The 24,828-nt window shown below is 42.0% G+C and overlaps 1 protein-coding gene across 3 annotated transcripts in view; it reads left to right on the top strand.

The window, feature by feature from the left end:
• Positions 1-24,828, top strand: part of LOC105356347 (dachshund homolog 2) — a 103,608-nt gene that overhangs the window by 65,444 nt on the left and 13,336 nt on the right. For 2 of the 3 annotated variants that reach the window (XM_023965843.1, XM_023965842.1), the window contains exons 3-7: positions 2,614-2,724; positions 18,654-18,854; positions 21,214-21,383; positions 22,768-22,873; positions 23,962-24,036. In XM_023965843.1, the coding sequence (XP_023821611.1) occupies positions 2,614-2,724; positions 18,654-18,854; positions 21,214-21,383; positions 22,768-22,873; positions 23,962-24,036 (663 nt within the window). The remainder of the gene's footprint in view (positions 1-2,613; positions 2,725-18,653; positions 18,855-21,213; positions 21,384-22,767; positions 22,874-23,961; positions 24,037-24,828) is intronic. The other variant, XM_023965844.1, reaches the window with a different exon arrangement.

Raw genomic sequence — 24,828 nt, 5'->3', positions numbered from 1 at the left:
CCACCAAGGGGCCCTAAATGTCTAAGGTGCGGTTAAAATTGGCGGGTAGGGTGCTAGGAGGACATCCGCTGCTTGCTGGCAGTGATGTCCAAGCACCCCCCCTACCAAGGGCCCTACATGTCTAAGGTGCAAATTTTGTAATTATTTTCACATTCATACATCATAAACCTTTATGGATCTGAGTCGGCGGCTAAGGTCCCTTATTTTTTTTGGTAAAAGGCATTGCCATGCAAGCAGTTGTACAAAACAAAAGGATAATTAAGAATAAAAAATGAGATTGACCAGTGATGTCATCGATGATTCATGCAAACACCAACGACAAGTGTGAAAAACTACAATTCCCAGGTAAAGGTCGGTCAGAAAAACAAATTCCTTTATTATTTATTTGGGTTTTAAAATAGAAAAAGAAAGAATTTTGTTCAAATATGCTATACCTAAACTTAAATACCAGAAAGGGTCTTAATGGTTTGAGCTCTAATGGCACTAAATGGTCAGTTTTTTTGAATTTGTCCACTTCGGAACATAAACCCTTTTAATGTAGCTTTATTTTGTAACTTTATAAACACAGATCTATTTGGCAGAACTTTTTTTTGTTTTGAGAACCAAACATTTTTTATAGCAGAAATGTGTAAAATGTGAAGAAAACTACAATCTTTGATTACTTCAGTTTTATAGTGGCACCTTAAGTTTTAAAAAATCACAAGTTTAGGTCATAATAAACAACTAAGTCTAAAATCTACTTTCAACATTTAGTTAGTACTAATCTGTATGATTGTTGTTCTGTTATGTTTCTTTACATTCAAGAGAAACGCTTATTTGGAAGCTGTGACTCTGTGGACTGTGCCCTTATTGATATTTTAAGTTAATTTAAACATTTAAAAAAATATATACATATATATGCTACGGGATATTTTAAGATAAATTGAGAATTAAAAAAATATATATATGATACAATCAACTTTGTTTAAACTTTTGAAAATGTTTAATTATTGAGAGCAAAAAAATTAGGTACTATACAATTTTTAAACCAACTGGTGATAAAGAATATCTGAATAAAACATTCACAGAGGGGAAAATAAACAAATAAATGAAAAAGTAAAAAAAATTTGAGAGTTAACTTATGTAACTTGGCTCGTCAGTCTTTTTGTTTGTAAAGCCTTTTCTCAGTGATGCCATCAATACAAAAACACGACGACTTGATTTCTCAGGCTCCGCCTTCCTCTCCTTGAGGGTGCCGCCCGTTTCATGATATCAAGCTAGAGTCGGTCTTGGTGGCGCGTCTGCGTTTCGCCCATGAAAACAAACGGCACCCAAACTTTAGCACAGATGGATAAAATGAAAGCGTTTAGCCAATCAGCGCTAGCTCCACTGAGAAAGTGGGTGTGGCTAACTACCGACCCGTTTTGAAATGCGGGCCGAGGAGCCAAACAGTCTGTGTAAATCTTAGTCTGTGCGTAGATTTGAATAAAATCCCAACCGTATGAAGACGTTTTTATCCCTAGAGAAGCTGTTCATCTGCTGCACGTTGTACAAAAGCATTATTACCTCATGCTGGGCATCCTTTTTTTATTTTATTGGAAAATCAGACCAAATTTAAGTATGTTGTAATCCTTTTACTGTATCTATTGTTTGCAGAGCTTTTTGAGTGGTGGATGTGTTATTTCCATGGAAAGTCCTGCTAAAGCTAATAAGCAAACATCTAATATTTACATTTGGTGAACTCTGAGTTAATTGGAACCTTTTTTCCTTCGTCCTTTGCTTTACCACACTAAAAAAAAAAAATCAAAGCTGTTCCTCCTCTGTCTGGGCCCCCACCCCACCCCCCTCCACCCCCTTTCTTGTTTTCTTTATAGCTTACAACTGTACGGTGTGTAATGGACATTCCTCCAAGGCTGTCAACCATGACTGCGCCAAAACCAACTGACCTGCACACACACCCACAAGCACGGATGCAGCCCCTCACACACGCATTGGTGCACCACACTGTACAGACACACTCAGCACAATGCAAACGCACACACACACACACATACACACAGCGGCGGATCAGCACAATAAGACACACACACACAGCGACGCTCGCAGAGAGGCTCATCTCTTTCACTCTGCTGGTTGTTGTGTATAGAAGTCAGTTCCAGGTCAGTGCACAGAGCCGGGGATCTCAGTCCACACAAAAGTGTGTGTTTGTGTAGAGGAGGGCCCGCTCTTGTTTGTGGTTGTGTTGAGTTTTTCGGTGTATCTGTGAGATGTTTTTCAGGCCCCGGGCGCCTGAAACTGCGCTCAAACCTCGGAGACGCTTCAGCAAAACACTCGCGCTGAATAGAAAGTTTGACATCCGAGCCCGCGCTGTCGGTGTGTGTGTGTGCGTGTGTCGCAGCCTGCTGCAAAGCATGCTGGGTAGAAGCAGCCAGCACCTGTCGGTCGAGGTGCTAACAAGACGCGGGGATGGATGTCTGTGAGACTGGAGAGCTTTTCATGCAGCTGATTAGATAGAATCAAACACGGACTGACAGTAATGACAATGTGCTGCTAAAGATGTCTGCCTTGATGATGATGATGATGCTAACTCTGTGTGTGTGTGTGTGTGTGTGTGTGTGTGTGTGTGTGTATCAGGCCTAACAGCAGCCGCCATGGCCGAGCTCCAGAAGCTACAAAAGATGAAGATGATGATGAGTTTGCAGAACGGCAACGAGTCCGACAACGACGACCTGCACTCCAACACAGGTGCAGTACACACACACACACACACGGACACACACACACATGCAGGAGTCAACACCTGCGTGTTCACATGAGGAGGTTGGGCTAAAAGCTGCTAAACGCAGAGACACATTGACAGTTTTGGAGGTTTTCCTCTGGATGTTCCCATCATCCCCTGAAACCTCCGGAGACGCGTTCAACGTTTTCAGCCTGTTTGTTTTTCCAGTGTGGAGTAATGAACTCTCCGCCCACCTCAAGCTCCTCTCAGGCCTTTGCACTGCTCTGTTATGTTAACATCAGCAAAACACACAGAACTAAACTCATCAGCATCTTTGGGAACTTCACCCGCGTTAGGCTTTTATGACGGCACGAGTCTTCATCAGGAATCAGCTTTAACCCTAATGGTGGAAGTTATAGTGGAGAAAACTCTAATGAAGGAGTTCCCTGGACAAATACTTCCACAAATGAGCTGAAAAGGAAGGGATCTTCTTTTTCTAATGTTCTTATGAGCTAATGAATTGATCAGCATCTGCTTGTTCTGAACAGCACAGCACAGCTCTCATGCAGGTATGAACTCTGATCTGCTGAGCCAAGGATCCACTTGCAAGTGAACCTTGTTCTGGCTCAGCGGAGAGATTGACCACAGACCAATGACTGGGAATAAAACAAAACCAGGACAGAACATGTTGTGTAACCCTTGTGCTATCTTAGATGACCCCACCCTTGCATTGACGTGTTCTCCCTACCATGACAAAGGTGGATAAAGGTGGAAAGATTTCATGTAATCCATGGACACCAGTGAAGATCACAAATCATTGAAGAAAAAAGGTTCAGAGCACTGTCTAGTGGGTCTAGATGACCCCACTCCCAATGGTAAAGTACCCAGGTTAGCACAAGGGTTACGAAGATGACCCGTAGCCAAGGGCTGCACGGTGGTGCAGTGGTTAGCGCTCTTGCCCCTGGTTCAAGTCCCGGCATTGGGACCTGAAACAGAGCATCAAAGGGGGAACTTTCTGTGTGGAGTTAAGTTGGTCAAAGGAGGAAGTAGGTCTGACAGTTATGCTACGTACACATCTGACATGTGACTCACATTCAAGGATGTGCCAAACAGGCATTCTTGAACACACTTTTAGCATAAGATCTTCCCACTGGACTGTTGCTCTATTGCGTTATATGACCAGTAGGGCGAAAGTAAATCAGGCGATAGAGCAAGTCGGCGGTTCGATCCCCGCTCCCCCGAGTCAACTTTCGGCGTGTCCTTGTTCCATGTTCCTCGCCACGCCACAGCAAGATGGCTGCCGCCGCTACGTCTGCGTCCACCTCCACTGCCGTGACTGCACCAACAAACCCTGACACACAGATCACTAACCTCAAAAAGGACATCCAGAAACTCTCTGATGAGTTGAGGTCAAAGAATGATCTGTTGAACTCTTTGCTGGACCTGGCCCATCAACAGTCCATGCATATTGCTTCCCTGAAAGCGGCTGTGGAAGACACGGTTCACTGGGATCCTGACACCTCGCCGCGGCCTTCCTCGAGCTCCACACCAAAACCGCTTTGGTCTGAGGTGGTGTGCCGCAGGAAAAGACCCCTGGACTGTGATGGGCTCCTTCTCTCCAACCGCTATGATGTTCTGTCGGCTCCAACATCTGACGACGTTCTTCTGGAAGCTGAAAACCATCGCCCTGTCGCTGCTTCTCGGCCCGAGAAAGAAAGCCGCCCGCCATCTGCCTCTGGAGGTTCATCGTCCGCCAAACGCCGACAGCTACTGAGGGACGCAGTGAGTAGACGCCCTGACAGCCGCCGCCGCCCGAACGTAACCCACGTCCTCGTGGGATCAGTAAGCAATGCGGGTTTTCCATCTGCGGTCGCGACCGGGGCGTCAGGTTCAAAGTCCGCTGCGTCTCCCCCCGCGGCAGGTGTCGCGGTGACCGCCGCCACCTCTCCTCTTCCTGGCGGCTCGCCCCCCTCATCGGCCACTTCCCCGGCTCGCGCAACAGGTGTAACGCCAACTCCCGCTTGCTCTCCTGCAGCGACGGGCCCGCTCACTTCGGCGGCAAGATCTTGCGGCCGCGGGGACCCCCCTGGCTCCCCTGGCTCCTTCGTCGTGGGAACCTCTATGGTCAGGCATGTTCGCGTTGACGGGAGCCGCACCTTCTGTCACCCAGGCATCCTCGTACGAGACATCACCAACTCTGCCCACCAGCTCTCCCTTCGTAACCCCTCCACACACACAATAATAGTCCACGCAGGAGTGAATGACCTAAAGTTTCAGCAATCTGAGACCCTCAAGAAGGACTTCATCACTCTCATCCACTCCATCAAGCAGCTGGACAAACAGTGCATCATCTCCGGTCCGCTTCCATCTCCCCGCTTTGGAGACATTAAATTCAGCCGTCTGCGACAACTTCACATCTGGCTTAAAGGACACTGCCTTTCTAATAATATTCCATATGTTGATAATTTCACCACCTTCTTCAATAGACCAAATCTCTTTAAACCAGACGGCATCCATCCAAACCAAACAGGATCTCAACTTCTGTCCATGAACATTGAACTCACACTCCGCTCTGTTAAACTGCTCTCTGACTGACTGGACCACTGGCATCCATCCTCAGTTAAAACCACGGTTATCACACAACAAATTCCAGTTCACATAACAAGCAGATCTCACAAACATCCCCAGATGAGATCCACCAGATCCACAATTAGATATCTCCATCACATTCACACATTACCGGACAAAAAAGATAAATCAATCCATCTGCACACACACACTGTTTTAAACTTTGCTGTTTTAAACATTCGCTCTCTTTTAAACAAATCTTTTATCGTGAATGAGCTCATTTTAGACAACAATTTAGATTGCCTTCTTTTAACAGAGACCTGGCTGGGTGCTGATGCTCCTGTTGTTCTCACTGAAGCTTCCCCACTAAATTTTAACTTTTTATTTTCTACCAGGGGAGATAAAAAAGGCGGTGGCACTGCATCGATTGCTCGTGGCTCATTTGCAACCAAAACAATCACGCTACATAGCTACTCCTCATTTGAGCACCATGCATTTTCTTTTAACAGCCCATCTATCTTATGTGTTACTGTTTACAGACCACCAAAGCCTCCCTCCTGTTTTATTCAAGAATTTTCTGAATTTTTATCTGTAATACACTCCAAATATAGTAGAGTTTTAATAACTGGTGATTTTAACCTACATGTTGATAAAGATAGTGATGCTCATGCAAAGGAGTTTCTTAACCTCTTGCATTGTATGGATTTCACACAGCATGTCACACAGCCTACTCACAGCAGGGGGCGCACTCTAGACCTGGTGATAACCTATGGGCTGTCCTGCAGTGTGTCCTCTGTTGTTGACATGGCTGTGTCAGATCACTATTGTATATTTTTTAATATCACCAGTTTTACTCGACAGGAAGCTCCAGCGAGAGCTGTGAGGAAACGATACATAACTCCTGATGTGGCTGCAAATTTTATCAATATTTTACATCAAACTCCCGCTCATATTTTACCTGCATCATGTGATTTTATGGTTGAACATTTTAACAACAAACTACAGTCAGCCATTGATGCTGTAGCTCCACTTAAAACGAAAACGTTGAAAACTAAAGCTACAGCACCGTGGAAGAACGAACCAATCAGAGCCTTGAAACGCGAATGCAGGAGAGCGGAGAGGAAGTGGAGAAAAACGAAGTTAACTGTACATTGCGAAATTTTTAAAGAACAGCAAACGAGGTACAGTCATGCAATAAAAAAAGCCAGAACCCTCCACTTCTCAAACTTAATTTTACAAAAAAAAAATGATCCTAGAGTTCTTTTTAAAACAATAGACAGTTTAACTAAAAGAGACTCTCAAAGGACCTCCATAGCAGCCTCAGATGCTGTATGTGAGAGTTTTGCAGACCACTTCAGGAGTAAAATCAATGCTATTAGATCTACTCTTTTAATTCAAAAATGTGTTGCTTTTAATGAATCTATAGCATTGTATTTATCAGAGGAAACATTGGAAAGTTTTGTCCTGGTTGATGCTGTGGGACTTGGTCAGGTTTTCTCCCAGTTAAAGCCAACCACCTGCCTTTTAGACCCAATCCCCACATCGTTGTTGAAAACATTTTATGACTTCTTTGAGTTTGAGCTTTTAAATATAGTAAATTACTCTCTTCAGACAGGTGTCTTCCCTGCTGCCTTTAAAACGGCAGTGGTGAGGCCTCTTCTGAAGAAGAGTAATTTAGATCCAAACAACTATAACAATTATCGTCCAGTATCCAACTTACCATTTTTAAGTAAAATGATTGAAAAAACTGTTTTAATCCAATTTAATGAGTTTTTAAATAGAAATAACATATTTGAAAAATATCAATCTGGTTTTAGGACGAACCACAGCACAGAGACGGCCCTTGTTAAAATAGTAAATGATATTAGATGTAACCTGGATTGTCAGAAACTCTCAGTTCTGGTACTACTGGATCTCAGTGCTGCTTTCGACACTGTAGATCACAGTATTTTACTCAACAGACTGAGAGGTCTGGGCATCTCTGGTACTGTACTAAAGTGGTTTTATTCCTATCTCACAGATCGAAGTTTTTACGTAAGTATGGATACTTGCTCCTCAAGGGTCTTCGACATCAACTGTGGGGTCCCCCAAGGTTCAATTTTAGGCCCACTACTTTTTAATCTATATATGTTGCCACTGGGGGACGTCATCAGGAGGCATGGCGTTTGTTTCCACAGCTATGCTGATGACACTCAACTCTACATCGCTGTGTCTCCTGATGATGAAGAGTCGGTCAACACACTCTTAAAATGCATTTTAGACATTGAGTCATGGATGGCAGAGAACTTCCTACAGCTAAACCAGGACAAAACAGAGGTTTTAGTGATCGGTTCTGAAGACAAGAGAGAGATAGTTTTATCTAAACTAAAGAATTACAAAACTTCTCAGTGTGTGAGAAACCTGGGTGTCATTTTTGACTCTGAGTTGAATTTTATCCCACAAATTAAAAACATCACAAAAACAGGATTTTATCATCTAAAAAATATATCCAGAGTCCGCCCATTTCTCTCTCTTGCCAGTACAGAGGTGCTAATGCATGCTTTTATTACCAGCAGATTGGATTATTGTAATGCCCTGCTCTCTGGTCTTCCCAGAACAAGAATAGCAAATCTTCAACTGCTGCAAAATTCAGCAGCACGCGTTCTGACGAGGACCAGGGGGCGGGAACACATTACACCGATTTTAAGATCGCTGCATTGGCTCCCTGTGCAATTCAGGATTGATTTTAAAGTTCTTTTATTGGTTTACAAATGCTTTTATGGTCTCGGGCCTTCATATTTATCTGACATGATTTTAAAGTATGAGCCCTCGCGGACCCTGAGGTCCTCTGATACAGGCCTTTTGGTTATCCCAAAAGTTAGAACAAAAACGTACGGCGAGGCCTCATTCAGTTTTTACGGACCTCGCCTGTGGAACAGCCTCCCAGAGAGCCTCAGGGCTGCAGAGACAGTTCACGTTTTTAAAGGAAGGCTTAAGACCTACCTTTTTAATTTAGCTTTTAGTTGAATTTTAGGATTTTTTTATTTTATTTTATTTTATTTTATTTTATTTTATTTTATTATTATTATTATTATTATTATTATTATTATTATTATTTTTAATTTGTTATTATTATTATTTTTAAATATTTTAATTAATTTATTTTTCTTTTAACTAGTTTTATATGTGTATGTAAATACATTTATTTATTTATTCTATTAATTTTTAAGACGCTCTTACTATTTCATATGCCTATTAAGGTTTATGTGATTATTTGTTTTTTGTCCATGTTTTATATATATTTTAATTTTATTCCTTTTACATTTTATTACACTCCAGTGTTTTCCTCTGAGGGATCCTCCACATCAGTGACTGACCCTTCTCAGTGAGCGGGGTCGCTGCAGTGGGATCTCCTGGGTCTGACTCTTTTGATCGGATCTGGGGGGTTCTGTGGTGGTGTACTCCGTGAACTTGGGTTGGGGGGTCGCTGGTGTGGACATGTCCCCAAACTATCGTTTTCCCACCTCAGGACAAAGCCAGGTCTCTACATTCTATCATTCTATCACTTTTTTATTTATTTATTTATTTATGTGTGTGTGTGTGGGTGTGTGTGTGTGCGTGTGTGTTTTTGCGGGGGGGGGGGGGGGGTTGTCGCACGGTTTGTCTTGTCATCTTGTTTTTAAATTTTATTGTATTTTATGCACAGCACTTTGAGTGACATCTGTTGTCGAAAAAGTGCTATATAAATAAAGGTTGATTTGATTTGATTTGAAGACTCTCCCCCCTCCCTGCCTCCAGCGTGGCTCCGCTGGTGTGTGAATTTGCATGAATGTCCCGCTGATGGTCAGACGGCGGTAGGTGCGAATCGGCGGCCACGCCCCTGTCAGTCCGCCCCAGGGCAGCTGTGGCCACAACAGCTGCTTCCCGTCACGCAGTATAAATGAGGAGCGAATGAATAATGGATAAATGACAAAAGACAAGCTTTAAAGATCCCTAAATATGACTATAAATAAAACACCAAACACAACTTAGAAGTTCATCGCAGTTACTGCGGTCAGTTGAAAACAACGGACCCTAGTATGAAGTCGATTGCATTCGATTGATGAGATACAAACATGTACCTGAACTTTAAAGTTCTGGACCCTGCTCAAGGAAATCTGTCATTTTCTTCGTTTTATTGACAGCTTTGGAATAAATGCAAACCTCTCCAGATCAGGGGGGAACCGGAGCGGTCCAGCGGCTCACTCCTCTGCCTGTAGACGGTGTTTTGGTTGAACATTGTTCTACATCCAACGCTGGGGCACTTTCTGCTGCACTCTGTCTCTGCTGTGTTTGCCTCTGTGAATTATTAAAGAATCAAGAAAAACAAAAAGCTGAGGGAGAAGAAAGGAGGCGGCAATCTTTCTCTGCTCCTCCACTCCCAATCTCCTCTTTCTATTTTCTTTTTTCCTCTTTAGTGTCGTCCTTTTCTTCAGCTGACCTGGCAAATCGGCCGATAGAGTTACTCTTCCTCTGTCATTTTATTCTCTCCGGCCGAGTCGTTTTTTATTTATCCTCTCCTGCTCTTATTCTCCATTTTCCTCTCACTCCTCTCTTCTTTTGTTTCATTCAGAGTGATTTTTTTTTCTTCTTTTCATTGTCCGACCTTGTTTTCTTTGTGACAGACACTCACACCGGCCTGGGAAACTGTGGCGGACAATAGAGCAAAGAAACGAGTGTGAGCCAAATGAAAACGAAAAATCAAACGAGGGGGGAAAAGTGACAGAAAGGGATATTTAGGGCGAGAGGGGAAAAGGGCAAAAAAAAAAAAAGGATCCTCTTGTGTTTGATGGGTGAAAGTCGATCACTCCGGCCTGGAGGTGAACATCAAGTTTTTTATTTCCTCTCTAGATAAAAATGAGAAAAACAGATTGAACTGACGGATGAGGGGCACGAGTGATGGAAAAGGAGACGAATGTAGTTTGGTTTTAACGGGAAAAGCTGTTATTTTGTGAAAGACTTGAGGAGGGAGGAGGGACGAAGCAGGAAGTTGGAGCCAAGATACAAAAATAAATGAATTGTGACAAAAGAGGGATAAACTCCTGAAGGAATTCAGGAAAAGTGAAGAAATGTGAAGAAAACAATCAGATGAGGTGGAATTATCTATTAAACCTTTAATTTGAAAAAACTCATTAGTGTGTAGATTCTCATTTATCCAGTTAGATTCTATCATGGTAGCTGGTAAAAAAGTGGACTTAATTTTATTTTCAGAATTCTTCCTAATTTAATTTGAACACTTAACTTGTGTGGTATTACAAAGAAATAGACCTTTTACAAAATAAAAATGTAAAATAATAAAAAATAGAAAAAAGGCTTTAATCTGGAGGCTTTATAGCTTTTTTTTCCTTTTGGTTCCTGGAAAAACCCCTGTTTTTCCACCTAAAGTTAAAATTTGGAAAAAATAATGTCTTATAGAGTAAAATAACCTTAATAATAGTTTGCTTTAAAATAAAGAAGTATATAAGATTATATGTATGAAGAATGTGGAGTGATTTCTGGTTTCTGTTGTTATAGATGTCAGCAGCAAAATGTCACATGTTCCTGGAATGACCGTAACTCTTTGACTGCTTACGAAATTCACGTAACTCCAAATGATTCTGATGGGAGAAAACCATAGATATGAAGCATTTAATGCTACACTTCACCAACACTAAACGTACTTTACGCCACGAAGTTGCTTCTCTCCACACCAAAACCTGCTTGGTTATGTTAAATATGTGAACACTTTGTTTCAGTCAAACTTATTTTCAGGTTTACCTTGATTGCATGTTTTGAGTGGCAAATGCTGCATATTAGCTAACAGCTGTTTATGTTTATTGCACATTCATTACACTTTATTCCACAAGATTTGAGCAAAAAAAAAAAAAAAACTCTGCTTCAGACCACAAATATTTACTTAAAATAATGTTTCCTCAAAAGAGTTTGAAAAATTCCTGCCTGTGAGTTTATAAAGCTGTTCATTTGGTCAGCAGTGTATGTTAAGGTAATACGAGCGTTAGCATTAGCCGTCCTATGAGAAATTCCATTATACGTTAGCATCAAGCTAGCAGACTTTGGTATTACTGCTGTTCTGCGTTAAATCACCGGAAAAGGAAAGGCATAAAAGATTGATCCATACTTCTGAGGATTGATTATTGATCTATTAAGCTTGGATAGATTCATATTGATTAATCGATTATATAATTCTAGGCCTACATATCAGTGCAAAGCTGCTTTTCTCCACTTTATCAATATGCTGGAGTTACGTTTACTGTATAAATGGTTAAAGAGTTTCAAGAATTCAAAAATGTCAACACTAGAGCTAAACCTAAGGTGTTTAAGCGTTCAGAACGACCACAAGTCCAGGCGTGTCCAAAGCCCGGCTCTTCAGTCAAAGGCATTGATGTGAGTCTCAGAAGGGGCCTGCAGAGATGTTTCTGTCCACACATCACACAGGGAATAAGTACTCATGACACGCAATAACAACTTTATAGTTTGCACTTTTAAATAATATGACTGCTCAATTTTGACTTCACTGTTAAATTCCCTTTTTGCTTTTTTAATGTTTATTTTTTTTTCTTTTTTACACGACCTTCAAGCATTAAATGTAGAGTCATCGAGATGTTTTATTTTATTTTTAAACATTTTCTTTAAAATGTGTCATTTTTAATAACTTATATTTGTGAAAGTGCATCATTTACATTCTATGTAATAGTTCATGTTGGCCCTAATATATATTTTCACTTTTCTAAATCTCAGTTTGCTCTGCTTTGCTGTAGTTCTGTATAAAGTTAAGTTTTTTTTAAATTCTGGTGGCTCAGCAGTTCTTTTCTAGATAGGCAGACAGACAGGGATCCATTTTCAGCCCACAGAGCGGTCAGAGTAAACTAAAACCAGAGTCAGACGAGGATCCAGCCTCAACCACGTCTGGACAAACGCTGCTGGCTGCAGATCAAGACGAGCATTAAAGGTTAAACGCCTCACCAGTCGGGCTGTGCCACAGTGTCCGTACAGTTTTAGGGCAGATTAAACTTTAACACTATAGAGACCCAAAAACAACACACATGCAAACACACAATATGTCGACGACTAAATCTTTAAACAAAGCTGGAGAAGGATTGACAGCTGATAAAATATTTCCAACTTAAATCTTTTGAAATGAAATATTGTTTGGATCATAAATGTCCAATTAAAAGAAAAACAAAAATGTGATTTCACAAACAAATTGTAGCTGGAAATTAAGATGTGGAATAATTCAGTTATGTTTAGGAAAACACTTTTTAAAAACCTGTTAAAGAGAATCCATTATAGGATAGATTATGTAAAGGAAAACCCAATGAGGTTTCCATTATAAGAAATTATTAATTTTCGGAGGGCATTATCTCGCTCATACTAGGGTCCGTTACAAAATAAAGAAATATTAAACCGATTATTTTTGACAGGAAGCTCCCTATTTGATACACGGTCATCGTTCCAATGGCTATAAGAACCAAGGATGCAATGCAATGAGACACATTTACTTATTGTTTTGTTATTTTGATCTCAATTTTAATTTTATTTATGATGTATTATGTAAGGGACAATACCCGACGATATAATCATACGTTGTCATGCGTTCAAAGGCGATGATCGCGTCAGACGGTTTGCCTCTGCATGTCTTGTGTGAGTTTCTAATGATGGACGCCTCTAAGGGCGTTATCCCGCCTATGCCGCCCGCGGTCACTTATGAAGACGACATTCAATGATGTTCGTTCTTTAATCGTGGGATTTTGGAGATTTAAATCGTTTTTTAACTATGACGAGCTATGTGACGCGTTGTCATGGTAACGACTATAGAGCCGTCACTGAGCTCGCTCTGCAGCAGTGGAGGAAAAACGTTTTATATGCTAAACGTCGTGTGGAGACTGATACTCCACGCTCACACCAAACGCGATTCGCATGTCAGGGGGGGTCCAGTTTCAACGCCAAGTCAATGAACAGAAGTGATCCAAGGTCCTGCGGTGCGATTTGAGGCGTGGCACGTCGGCGTTGCACGTCGGTCTGGCACGTCGGCGATGCACGTCGGTCTGGCAGCGGTGAGTTCTGGGCGTCACGCTGCGTCGAAAGTTCAAAAACCTGCATTTGGCAAAGAAGATGCGTTGCATCAAATGCAAAGAAAGTAAACCTGATCCCTCAACATTATCCATGTCTGTCATACATTACAAATGAGATATAGAGGCAAAGCTTCCATGTAGCAATGATGCAGAAAACTTGAAGCGGTAGCTCCTCCCAAAAGTCTCAGGAGCGTCTAGCTTATGAACGCAACAAATCAGTGTGTTCAGTGTGAACACAGGATCCCATCTTCCTGTTTATTTTGAAATATCACGCGTCAAAATGGATCTTCTTACCATTCTTCTCGTCGTTTATGACAATTCACACTGTAAAACATGAATCACAAAAACCAATGTCATAATTTGGTCCCAAGTAACATGTTTGAATCCGATCTGAAATAAATTGAGGTCGTTAGAGATTTTCAAAATAAAAGTTTTTTTCCGTCGTCGGTTCGCTGTAGTGTTTCGTTGAGCTAAAACTGTGATGAGAAACGAGCAAAAATAAAAAAAGATTTCTAAAATGAGTGCTCTCCTTATAGTTAACACTAAAGAGGTGGGGTTGGGGGGTGGGGGGGGTCATGGTTTAGATGGAGGAGTGACTCCAGCAGATGTTTAAAGCTGAAGCATCAAAGGTAAAAAAAAAAATCAACTTTGACAAAGATGGAGGCGCGAAAAGGTTTAAGGAAGTAAAAGTAAAAAATGAGGTGGTGGTGGTGGTGAGGTGGGGGGTAAAAAGAGTTATTAGAGAAAAAAGTGAAACAAGAAGGGGGTGGGGGTGGGGGCGGGGGGGTTGAGGACAAGGCCGAGGAAAAAATGAGAGAAGAGATGGAGAAAGAGGGAGAACATCTGCCCATCTGTTTATTCTTTTCCTCCCCGGTGTAAATGGCAGACGGGATGAGGCCCAGCTGTCACACACACACATGCGCGCCCACGTGCGCACACACGGAGGGCGGGGAATCCAGCGGGCAATAATAGAGAGAGACGGTCGCTAATTCAAACTAATGGAGGGAGATGAAGATGGATGAGGGAGGGAGAAGGGGAGCAGATATACGAGTCCGACGGAACTTTGGAAAAGAGGAGAGAGACGGGAGATGGAAGTTTAGGACATTTTACGGATGTTTTGGTCATTTTAGTCACAAAAATTCACACGTTTTAGTTCAGATCATCAGAAGAACTGATAATTACTTAACAGCAGCTTCAAACTAAATCTAAATGTGGAATTATATGATATTTATATATCAAATAGTGTTTTACACTCAGAGATAACTTTTTCTTTCAGTAAATTCTTCGAATAATTTGATTGATATTTTGCTGATACGTCTTCAGTGCTGTTTACATGAATTCATATTAAAGAATGTATGTTTATTCTTATGATTTAACATATAATCTAATAAAGAATTTAGCAAAATGTAATCAAATCAAACTCTGTTTATGAGCAGTTTTACCCTCTGTGATCATGTTTAGGTCATTTGATTGATTATTGATTATGAGTTACATAGATTCATATTGTATAATTATTATTATTTGTATTATTTATATTTATATAATATTTTAATAATAGTAATAGTAGTAATAGTGTTAGTTTTCTTTTTATTAATATTATAAGTAAAACAATTAAATACGTTTTGCTATACTTTAACATGTCGTTTAATAAAAATAATATATTTAAATCAAATTTTATTGAAAAAGTACTTTTTACACATTAGTAACACAAAATATTTTTACATCTTAAAAAAATTACAACATAAAATTGTCAGCAAAAAACAAAGACCTCATAAGGAAATATGAGCAATGTGTCTGTGATATAATTGAGCAATTAATGAACTGATGCTAAAATGACATAAACACACAAGTTTGATTATTTTTACTGAAATTTTTACTGAAATATTTTTTTTTTTATTACTCCATGCTGTAGATTTAAAAAATATTGTGAATTTAGTGAAAGTATTCGGGCAAAACAACAAACACAAAGAAATTGATTGAACCTGTTTTCTTAGATTTTGACTGAAGGAAATGGTTTTGACACTTTTTTTAAATTGATCTCCACCTTGATGTCTTTCAAAGTCTCGTTATTTCATGTTTCAACCGTTTTGTTCTTAAAAAAATGTTATAAATTTAAACTTTACGTGACAAACATCTAGTCAGACTAAATTTGAACCGTTTGAAATAAAATTACGGTTTAAAAAAGTCAAATCCAGCAGTACAGTTGTTAAATGAACGTTTTTACTTCACGTCAGCAAAAGTGCGTCTGGGAGGTTCAAGTTAAAAGCTGCCATCTATAAAGACGGTAAAGAAAACACATGTTGGTCAGAAAACTCTGGTTTCTGTCATGCAGGCTGCAGCACTAAAACCTTTGTTTTCGGTTTATTTGGCTCTTCCAGCAGCGTTGGGTTCAGTGGTCCAGCGTGGTCGCCGAGCCTCTGGAAACCCAACAAATTGTATATTTGAAGGAACAAATAAAGAATAAAGTCCACCTCTTTAGAGGAGAGGAAACTCCAGTTCAGATGCAGACTGAGATTAAAACGGTCTTTGATGCCTAAATGAAAGGAGACGCTGGTCCTCGACCGTCTGGAGGGACAAATGGAAGACGTCCACTTTAGTGAAGAGTGCAGGCGTGATGAGAAATGAAGAGGTAGAAGGGAATCTAAGAGACAGATGCAGCATTTTACTGGTTTTCCCTCTGTAAAATGAAGGTCAGTGAAGCCTCAGTAACATGTAGACCTTCGTTTTTTTATATTGAAGCCTAAGTCACTGCTGGTACGGGTGGATATGGGCTGTCTGTGAGCCAAAAACGGACAAACCTGTACCTGTAGGACAAAAAATCGAGGTCAATGACCGACTTCTGGGTTCTTCTGGTTTTTTTATTTTTTATTTTTTTATTTTATTGAGAGTTTTTCAGTTGTCAGTGTTTACAAACATGGGTCAGCTACTACAACAAAAATAAAAAAATACACAATAATTGGGCTGTTAATTAATGGTTTTCCACATATTGGCACCATTTTTCTCATTTTTGGGGGGAAAATGTCTAACTTTAGTTTCATGTAACCCTTGTGCTATCCTAGGCACTTTAACGTTGGGAGTTGGGTCATCTAGACCCACTAGACGGTGCTCTGAACCTTTTTTCTTCAATGATTCGTGATCTTCACTGGTGTCCATGGATTACATGAAATCTTTCCACCTTTATCCACCTTTGTCATGGTAGGGAGAACACGTCAATGGAAGGGTGGGGTCATCTAAGATAGCACAAGGGTTAACCCTTTGAGTAAATGGTCCATATGATCTTCACTCAGTCATCCTTTCCTGGGGGGGGGGGGGGGGGGTCCACCTCGTGCCATTTTTTTGTCACTGCTTTCTTGCTTGCCAAGAGTAATATACTAACCAGGTAAAGATCTTCATTCAGTACAGAGTCTTCAATATTCCAATAGGTACAGAGTTGGGAACTCGTGTGGCGGGTGATATCCCAGACCTTTCTTGAACTCTTCCTGTTTGCATTAAAAGAACGGTAAAATGTTTAAATAATACGGAGAAAAAGGAGAAAAAAACAAACAAACAATTGAAGTAAAAATAAATAACAGCTGCACACCTGTTAGTAATGGGTGCGCACCCATTACTAACAGGTGAGCACCCATTCCTAACAGGTGCGCACCCATTACTAACAGGTGCGCACCCATTCCTAACAGGTGCGCACCCATTCCTAACAGGTGAGCACCCATTCCTAACAGGTGCGCACCCATTACTTACAGGTGCGCACCCATTACTAACAGGTGCGCACCCATTACTAACAGGTTAGAAACTATTACTAACAGGTGCGCACCCATTACTAACAGGTGAGCACCCATTACTAACAGGTGCGCACCCATTACTAACAGGTTAGCAACTATTACTAACAGGTGCGCACCCATTCCTAACAGGTGCGCACCCATTCCTAACAGGTGAGCACCCATTCCTAACAGGTGCGCACCCATTACTTACAGGTGCGCACCCATTACTAACAGGTGCGCACCCATTACTAACAGGTTAGCAACTATTACTAACAGGTGCGCACCCATTACTAACAGGTGAGCACCCATTACTAACAGGTGCGCACCCATTACTAACAGGTTAGCAACTATTACTAACAGGTGCGCACCCATTACTAACAGGTGAGCACCCATTACTAACAGGTGCGCACCCATTACTAACAGGTGAGCAACCATTACTAACAGGTGCGCACCCATTACTAACAGGTGCGCACCCATTCCTAACAGGTGCGCACCCATTACTAACAGGTGAGCACCCATTCCTAACAGGTGCGCACCCATTCCTAACAGGTGAGCACCCATTCCTAACAGGTGAGCACCCATTCCTAACAGGTGCGCACCCATTACTTACAGGTGCGCACCCATTACTTACAGGTGCGCACCCATTACTAACAGGTGCGCACCCATTACTAACAGGTGCGCACCCATTACTAACAGGTGCGCACCCATTACTAACAGGTGAGCACCCACTACTAACAGGTGAGCACCCATTACTAACAGGTGAGCACCCACTACTAACAGGTGAGCACCCATTACTAACAGGTGAGCACCCACTACTAAGAGGTGAGCACCCATTACTTACAGGTGTAGAGTGAAAATGCGCATTGTTTCTGCAGGCGACAGGTCGTAGTGAACACTTAAACATCATGCGATGAGCCATCAGGCCACAGGAGGCAGCACTCTTTACTACAAAAGTTGTTTTCCTAAGGAAATCCCAGCAGGCAGCCGTGGATGCAATTTACTTTTTTTAAAGACCAATAAAACGGCAGCATTTGTTTTTGTTTGTGCCTCTTATGGATCAACTATCAACGATTCGGTTTTCATTCTATTCATTTTATTTTGTAGTTTGTTTCTTTAGTTTTTGTACATTGCAGCCACTTAGCTTATAGTTTTTTTTATTAAATAGTTTGTACACAGGTTCACATTTAAAACTTCTTTACTTTGGTAAACAAAGATGATTGGGGTTAATTATATGACTCCAAAGTGCAAAGGTGTGGGGAAACGAGCCCATATCATGAGCCCTCCACCTAAAACGGAATTTTTGTTGCTGAAATGATAGAAAAAGTAACGTTTTGGTCACTTTTCGTCGTCCAAACATGTTTAAAAAAATCAGAAAACCACATTTGAAGATTCTGTGAGATGATGCATTTTTCTGGTAGAAAACAGCATCTCAGTATAAAGGCGGGAAAAGTTCATCACTTCCTGTGAAAGAATCAAAAGATTTTAACGACACAGAAGGTTTGTGACTGACGGATCATGAATGTCTGTGCCTCCACCCAGGAGGGAGCGAGTGCTCCTGGGATAAGGAGCGTCTGACCAGCCCCCCTGCTGGAGCCCACGGCGGAGGCCCCGGAGGAGGAGGCGGAGCCGCACCGGCGGCGGGAGGAGGAGGGGGCGGAAGTGTGGCAGGGAGGGGCCCTGCCCTCGGAGCTGTCAATCAGCAACAACTGCAGCAGCAGCAGCAGCAGCTACTGGCCAACAGTGAGAACACACCAGAGTGTATGGAAACAGCCGTGTGTGTGTGTGCGAGTGTGTGTGTGTGTGTGTAAAAGACAAAAAAAAAACACACACGCCTCCATGGCGTTTGCTAAAGGACGGCAATATTTGTTAATGTACGCCATTTAATCTGTCGCCATCTCCTGTATTAACACTCCGCCTAGATTAATCAGCGCACACTCTACTAAATGACTCAATTCATCAACACACACACATGCGCACACACACACACATATAAAGAGATAGCAGCTGCTTTTCTTGCTGCAGAAGTCATGTTTCTGCACATTCACACTGGACAGCAGGAAGCTCCAAACACTCACGTTGATTATTCCATCGCTCCGGTCGCCACGACGACAGCAATCAGTTTTACTGTTTCATCGGAATAAAAGCAGATGTGTGAGTCTGTGTGTTTGGCTGATCGAAGACCTGCTTTAATGTGACCGTGGGGGGGGGGGGGGGGGTAGCTTTTAGGTGGTTGGGGTGGGTGGGGGGGGTCAGAGGTTTTTTTAGGGTTAAAGAATGAGGCTGAAGTAATGGAGCATCTCCAGAGACAGAAGAGGGTGAACACAGAGGAAAGAGCTGATGGGAAGTAGATATAACAGAAGGTAAAGATGGAGCTGCTGGAGGAGCATTTCTGTCCACTAAATAGTGTACAGTGGTGCGTTATTACTTTATAAAAAAAAACACCTGGACAGACGAAATCTGCAAAGTTTTTACATTGATTCAAAATGTTTTAAGGTTGTATAACTAGTGCTGTCATGCAACTAATTAATTAATTAATCCAATGAATCAATTTCAAATCAAACCTGTTAATTGACATGGAAAGCCACAGTGGTTTTATATAAATTCATTGCATTTTGGCTCAGTAAAAACACAACTCAAATCATGTTTCTTTCATAACAGACTTCTAACCTTTAACCTTTGACACCAACAGGATGTCATGTTTTCGGACCCCCATCAGGTCCAGAGTTCTCTGATTTGCCACGTCAAAATGTCTCGGCGTTCCCCATGAATTTATTATAACCAGCACCTCGTCGGGCTTTATCCCTGCCATGATAGTTAATATGTTTGTTTTTGTTTTGGGTCAATTCTGTAAAGAACTACAAAGTCGAACGTTGATGACATCACAGCACCGACGTAAACCGATAAACCTTTGTTTGGTGTGTTTGAGAACACAACAATAGTAATAGATTCAAAATGTTCGGTGTCTGTCATTAGTTATTGGTATTACAGCGATAATTTGGCGCCTCCATGGAAAACTCCTCACCAAATTGTCACAATAAATCGCAAATGTATCGTTATGGCGAAATCAAGCTGTGCAACAAGCATATCGCAAAAGACGCCGAAAACTGCAGTAAATGGTTACCTTAAATGTGCTTAAACAGTCTAATGGCAGCTTGAAGTATTTAGCAAATCAAATGAATCCATCGAGGCATTTGACCAATCAGATGAAGCCCTTTGATGTCAGATGCTCACCTCTAATGTAGACCAGGGTCATTTGGAGTGGGATTTTTATGAAAACAAAGTTTTTGGTTGTTTTGCTATTTGTTCATGTACCGCAAGTTATGTCGTCAACATGGATCACTAAAATCGCACCTCGCCAGTTTCCCTGATATCTACTCCTCATCACACTCTTCATCCACTTTTCACACCGCGTTTCTCTCTTGTTTAATAGTTCAAACCTTTGTAGAAAAATAAGTCCAGCGTCAAAGAATAAAAGCAAAGATCTGATTGAACCATCAGATTCTGCGTCGAGCCAATCGGGACGCAGATTCTGATGGGATTACTACAATCGCGTAAACTGTTAAAGATGATAGTAATGAACACCATAGTGAAGGATCAGGTGATGAAAGGCTACAGTGCCATCCTCATGGGTTTTAACCACACACGTCATTTGACAAGCCAAATTCAGGAAAAACCTTGAATGGATCACATGACCTCAGCTTCTGTAGCTTCATGTTTTTGTTTTGATGAGGCTTGAACATAAAAGTTTTCCTTGAAGTAAACCAGACGTTGCATCGTCAGCGGTTGCAGTGACAACCTGAATCATCCGTCTGACCTTTTTTTTGTTTGTTGTTTTTCCCGCCTGCTGCCTTCTTGGTTTTGCTTTCGGCTCATTTGAGCGTTGGGGTGAAGTGTCGTGCGTGTTCTGAAGGTGCAGTGCAGCACGAGTTCACAGGGATGATATTCTTCCCCTCACGGCATCAGCCTGATGTGTGTGACTGAATATTTAATGAAAGGTGAAACCCGACCGACCGGAGTGTCGCTGAAAGGACGAACGAACGCCGCGGTTCGGGACGGCGAGTTCCGTCTGGTTCTCAGGCAGCTCCCTCTTCCTCTTCAGGACTGGACCTGCCGTTCATGATGATGCCCCACCCGCTCCTGCCCATGGGGCTGCCGCCTGCCTCCGTTGCCATGGCGATGTCCCAGATGAACCACCTCAGCACCATCGCCAACATGGCCGCCGCCGCCCAACAGATACACAGCCACGCGCACCGCGCCCCGGTCATCAAGGTAACATTAAAGATAAAAAGCTTTTGCTGCTGATTTCTGAACACAATCAAGAGTTTCAAACAAAAAAACTGGACATCGAAACCAAAAAAGTTCTTTGTGATGGTCTGGATGTTTATGGGAGAAGACGAGTCGCCGACTAACGTCGTGACAGAAAAACCTTCACCACGTTGAACCCGTCCAGCTTGTTTATGGCCTGACTCCGCCCTGCAGCAGAGCACACCTGATCCCATCAGGTGGAGGCGTCTGAAAGACGACCCGGACGCCTCAGGGAACGCCGTTCGCCACGGCTGCTTTAACGATAACCGGCTTCAGGCTCACCATAATGTCCGTCCAAAAAGTGTCAGTTTCTCAGAATGAAATCATACAATTACAGTTAGAATTAGGAGAAAAATGTACAATTTGACAAGAATAGAGTTGTAAAATTATTAAAAGTCAGATCTTTACAAAAATGTTAAATAATGAACAAAAAAAATTGGAAACTAATGGTTTAAAATCATTAGAAAAAAAGTCAAATTTTAACAAAAATAAAATCAAAAAAGTCAAAATTTTCTAAGAATTATGTTGTGAAATTATTAAAGGTCCAATCTTTACAAAACATACTTGAATATATATAAAGTTGTAAAATAATGAACAAAAAAAGTATTAGGAAAAACATTTTACATTAATAAAATTTTAAAATTAAAAAAGTCAAAACGTTTTATGAATTACGTCGTAAAATCATATAAAAAATTTTTTATTTCACAATAGATGTAAACCTATTAAGGAAAAGTCACATTTATACAGGAATAGTTGCAAAATTCTTTGAAAATAATTTAAAACTTTGCAAAACTGAAATGACAAATTTATGAGAAATCATATTTAACAAGGAGAAAATCGTTCTTCTTTTGAAATTTGATAGTAAATAAAAGTAAAGCAGAGCAGTATGACATCCATCCGATTCCTCTCAAGTGTCTAAAACATCAACTAAAGACGAAAAGTTTTTCTTTGTTCAAATTTGTTCAATTTGAACTTTTTGAACCCATTTAAAGTGAAAGAAAAGTCATAAGTAAAAATAAGAACAATGATATTTATTAATAATATTTGTTATTGTACGACTATATTCTCATGATGATTCAACTTTTTTCACGTAAACTTTGTACTATTTTTTTCCATAATTGAACCAATTTTGGTTCAATCCTACGACTTTTCCTCCTAACTTGGCGACAGATTTCTGTTCTTTTCTGGCCCTGATACTCAGTCGTAGCCGTTTCACTTTTCTGAGGTTTGGACGTTTTTAAAGGAGAGTATTTGTCATGTAAGAAGGTTTCTCCCTCATCCTGGCTCTGGCCCCTCCCACCCCCCTCTTCCTGACTCTGGCTCCTCCCACCTCCCTCCGTCTCCACAGGAACGAGTGTGCGACAGTCCCTCTCTTTCTCCGTCTGTTGATGACACCAACACTCCTCTGCAGTCGCAGCCCAGCAGCTCCGCCTCCAGCTCGCCTGAACGACTGGGTACGCAAACACAACCGCACACACAAACAATCACACTTTTTCTCACATTTTCTGCCGTTTGGCGCGTCATGAGTACTTCTTTCTCTAGTTTTTTGAGAATTTTGGAGACCTCAGTGTCAAGAATTGACGCTTTTCTCAACAATCAGTTGATGTTGGTGCTGGTGACTCCGCCCCTCCCACAGTCAGTTGAAGCAAACTCACACAGCTCCAGCAGAAGACAACGACCCGCTGATTTGTTTTCTTGAATTTTTTTCTTCTGAAGCAGAAATGTACTAACGCTCCCGTCCCCATGTCCGGGTTCATGAGGTCATTCAGGGACACGCTCAGGCGCTTTCAGCGGTACTTTGGTTTCTCTCCACCCGCTGATCAACCGCATCACGGGCCAAAGCCAAGCTCCCGATTGGTTGAGGCAAAGTGGATTCTTTTGCCAAACTCTGGGAACATTGTGGCCACGCTTTAAGACGGTCCAACACGTCTGCTTGTGTCCCCAATGGAGCTTCAAAATAAACCGTCAAACGTCAGCTCTGGATCCGTGGGAACTTTTTTCAGTGGCGTCGGTTTCCGAGGTTAAGAGGATGATTGCTAAAAAACTTTAGTCTGTTATTTTACCTAGTTGTTAGACGTATTTTCTTGTTGGGGTGGGGCAGGTTTTGCTCCATATTTACCCTCATATTAGCCATGTGGAGTCTATGGTGGGAAACTCCTGGCTCAAAGGGTTGCCGGCACGATTCCCAGACGCCCATGACGTTCACGGCCAATGAGGACGTGACGGAGCCGGGTATGCTGGGAGAACGAGCACGAATGCGGTCCTCAATGCCCCCCCCCCGGTGCAGCATTGAGTTCATTTTGTCAGATTTGATCAATGATTAAGAGACGCTTTTAGAATTGATGCAAATAATCAACTTTGTTTTCACGCTTTTCCGTCTTGTTTTGTCGATTTAAACTCTGAGGACCATGAATGTGTTTGTGCGTTCACATGAACACGCTTCTGCACACGCGTGCAAGCGTGTGTGCATCTGCAGATGGATGCGCTCTCAAAAATGCCAGCAGAGCCGTCTTTTAATTGTTTTTTGTTGGTGTCTCTGCAGGATTGGTGTCGGCTGATGCTGAGGCCGCGCTGACCAACTCCGCTGCCCCCATCAAGAAAATCACAAAGGACAAAGGTGGGACCATCATCCATTATGAATCGAAGCCGCCCACACTTGGGGCTCTGTCCTCATCTGCTGCTGAAACGCACACAAACAAAGGCGTTGCGATGTTGGGCCCCGCCCATCGATCACCTGTGTGTGAGTCATCAATCAGGAAGGAGTGAGCGACGGACGGGCGGGTGGGGAGGGGGGTGGGCGAAAGGGTTGTGGCTAAAAGGGGTCAGAAGGTCAGGCACTAAAAGCATGCCCCCCCCCCCCCTAGCTCTTCATTTCATCCCCCCCCCCCCACCTCATGGCGCCCCCCCGCCGACGTCTGCAGCTGCGCCTCCTTCAGGATCGATGAGGGCAGAGGGAAACGGGGGAGGTGGCGCAGAAGACCCCAGCGCCGTTTCAGCCGTGACCAGGTTTCCTGAAAGTCCCCGTTGAGCCGAGACGAGCCAAAAACAAAAAAAAAAGTCTTTGCAAATCACGTCGTCTTTTTGAATCTAACTTAACGTTTTGGGGTGTTAGCGATCCCTCTGGAGCCCCTCTGCCCAAGAAGATGTTTAAAAAAAAACAAAAACCCATCAAACGCAATATGTGTTCTGCAGGGGCGGAACTACAGGGGGGCAATGGGGGGGCCCACACTTGAGTTATTATGGACAAACGATTAGGAAATCATCAATACGACCTTCCTTAAGCACTGCAAAAATAACAAAACAACTTTTTCAAAATTAAATTAAAAAACATTTAAAATGTTAAATAAACACATGTTTGCAATCTGTAACGGCCCCTCCCCCTAAATAAAATGTTCTAGCTCCGCCCCTG

The sequence above is a fragment of the Oryzias latipes genome, chromosome 18 (assembly GCF_002234675.1).
Source record: "Oryzias latipes chromosome 18, ASM223467v1".
Taxonomy (NCBI): Eukaryota; Metazoa; Chordata; class Actinopteri; order Beloniformes; family Adrianichthyidae; genus Oryzias; species Oryzias latipes.
The sequence above is the reverse complement of the archived record's forward strand: the minus strand, read 5'-3'. Positions and strand labels throughout refer to the sequence as shown.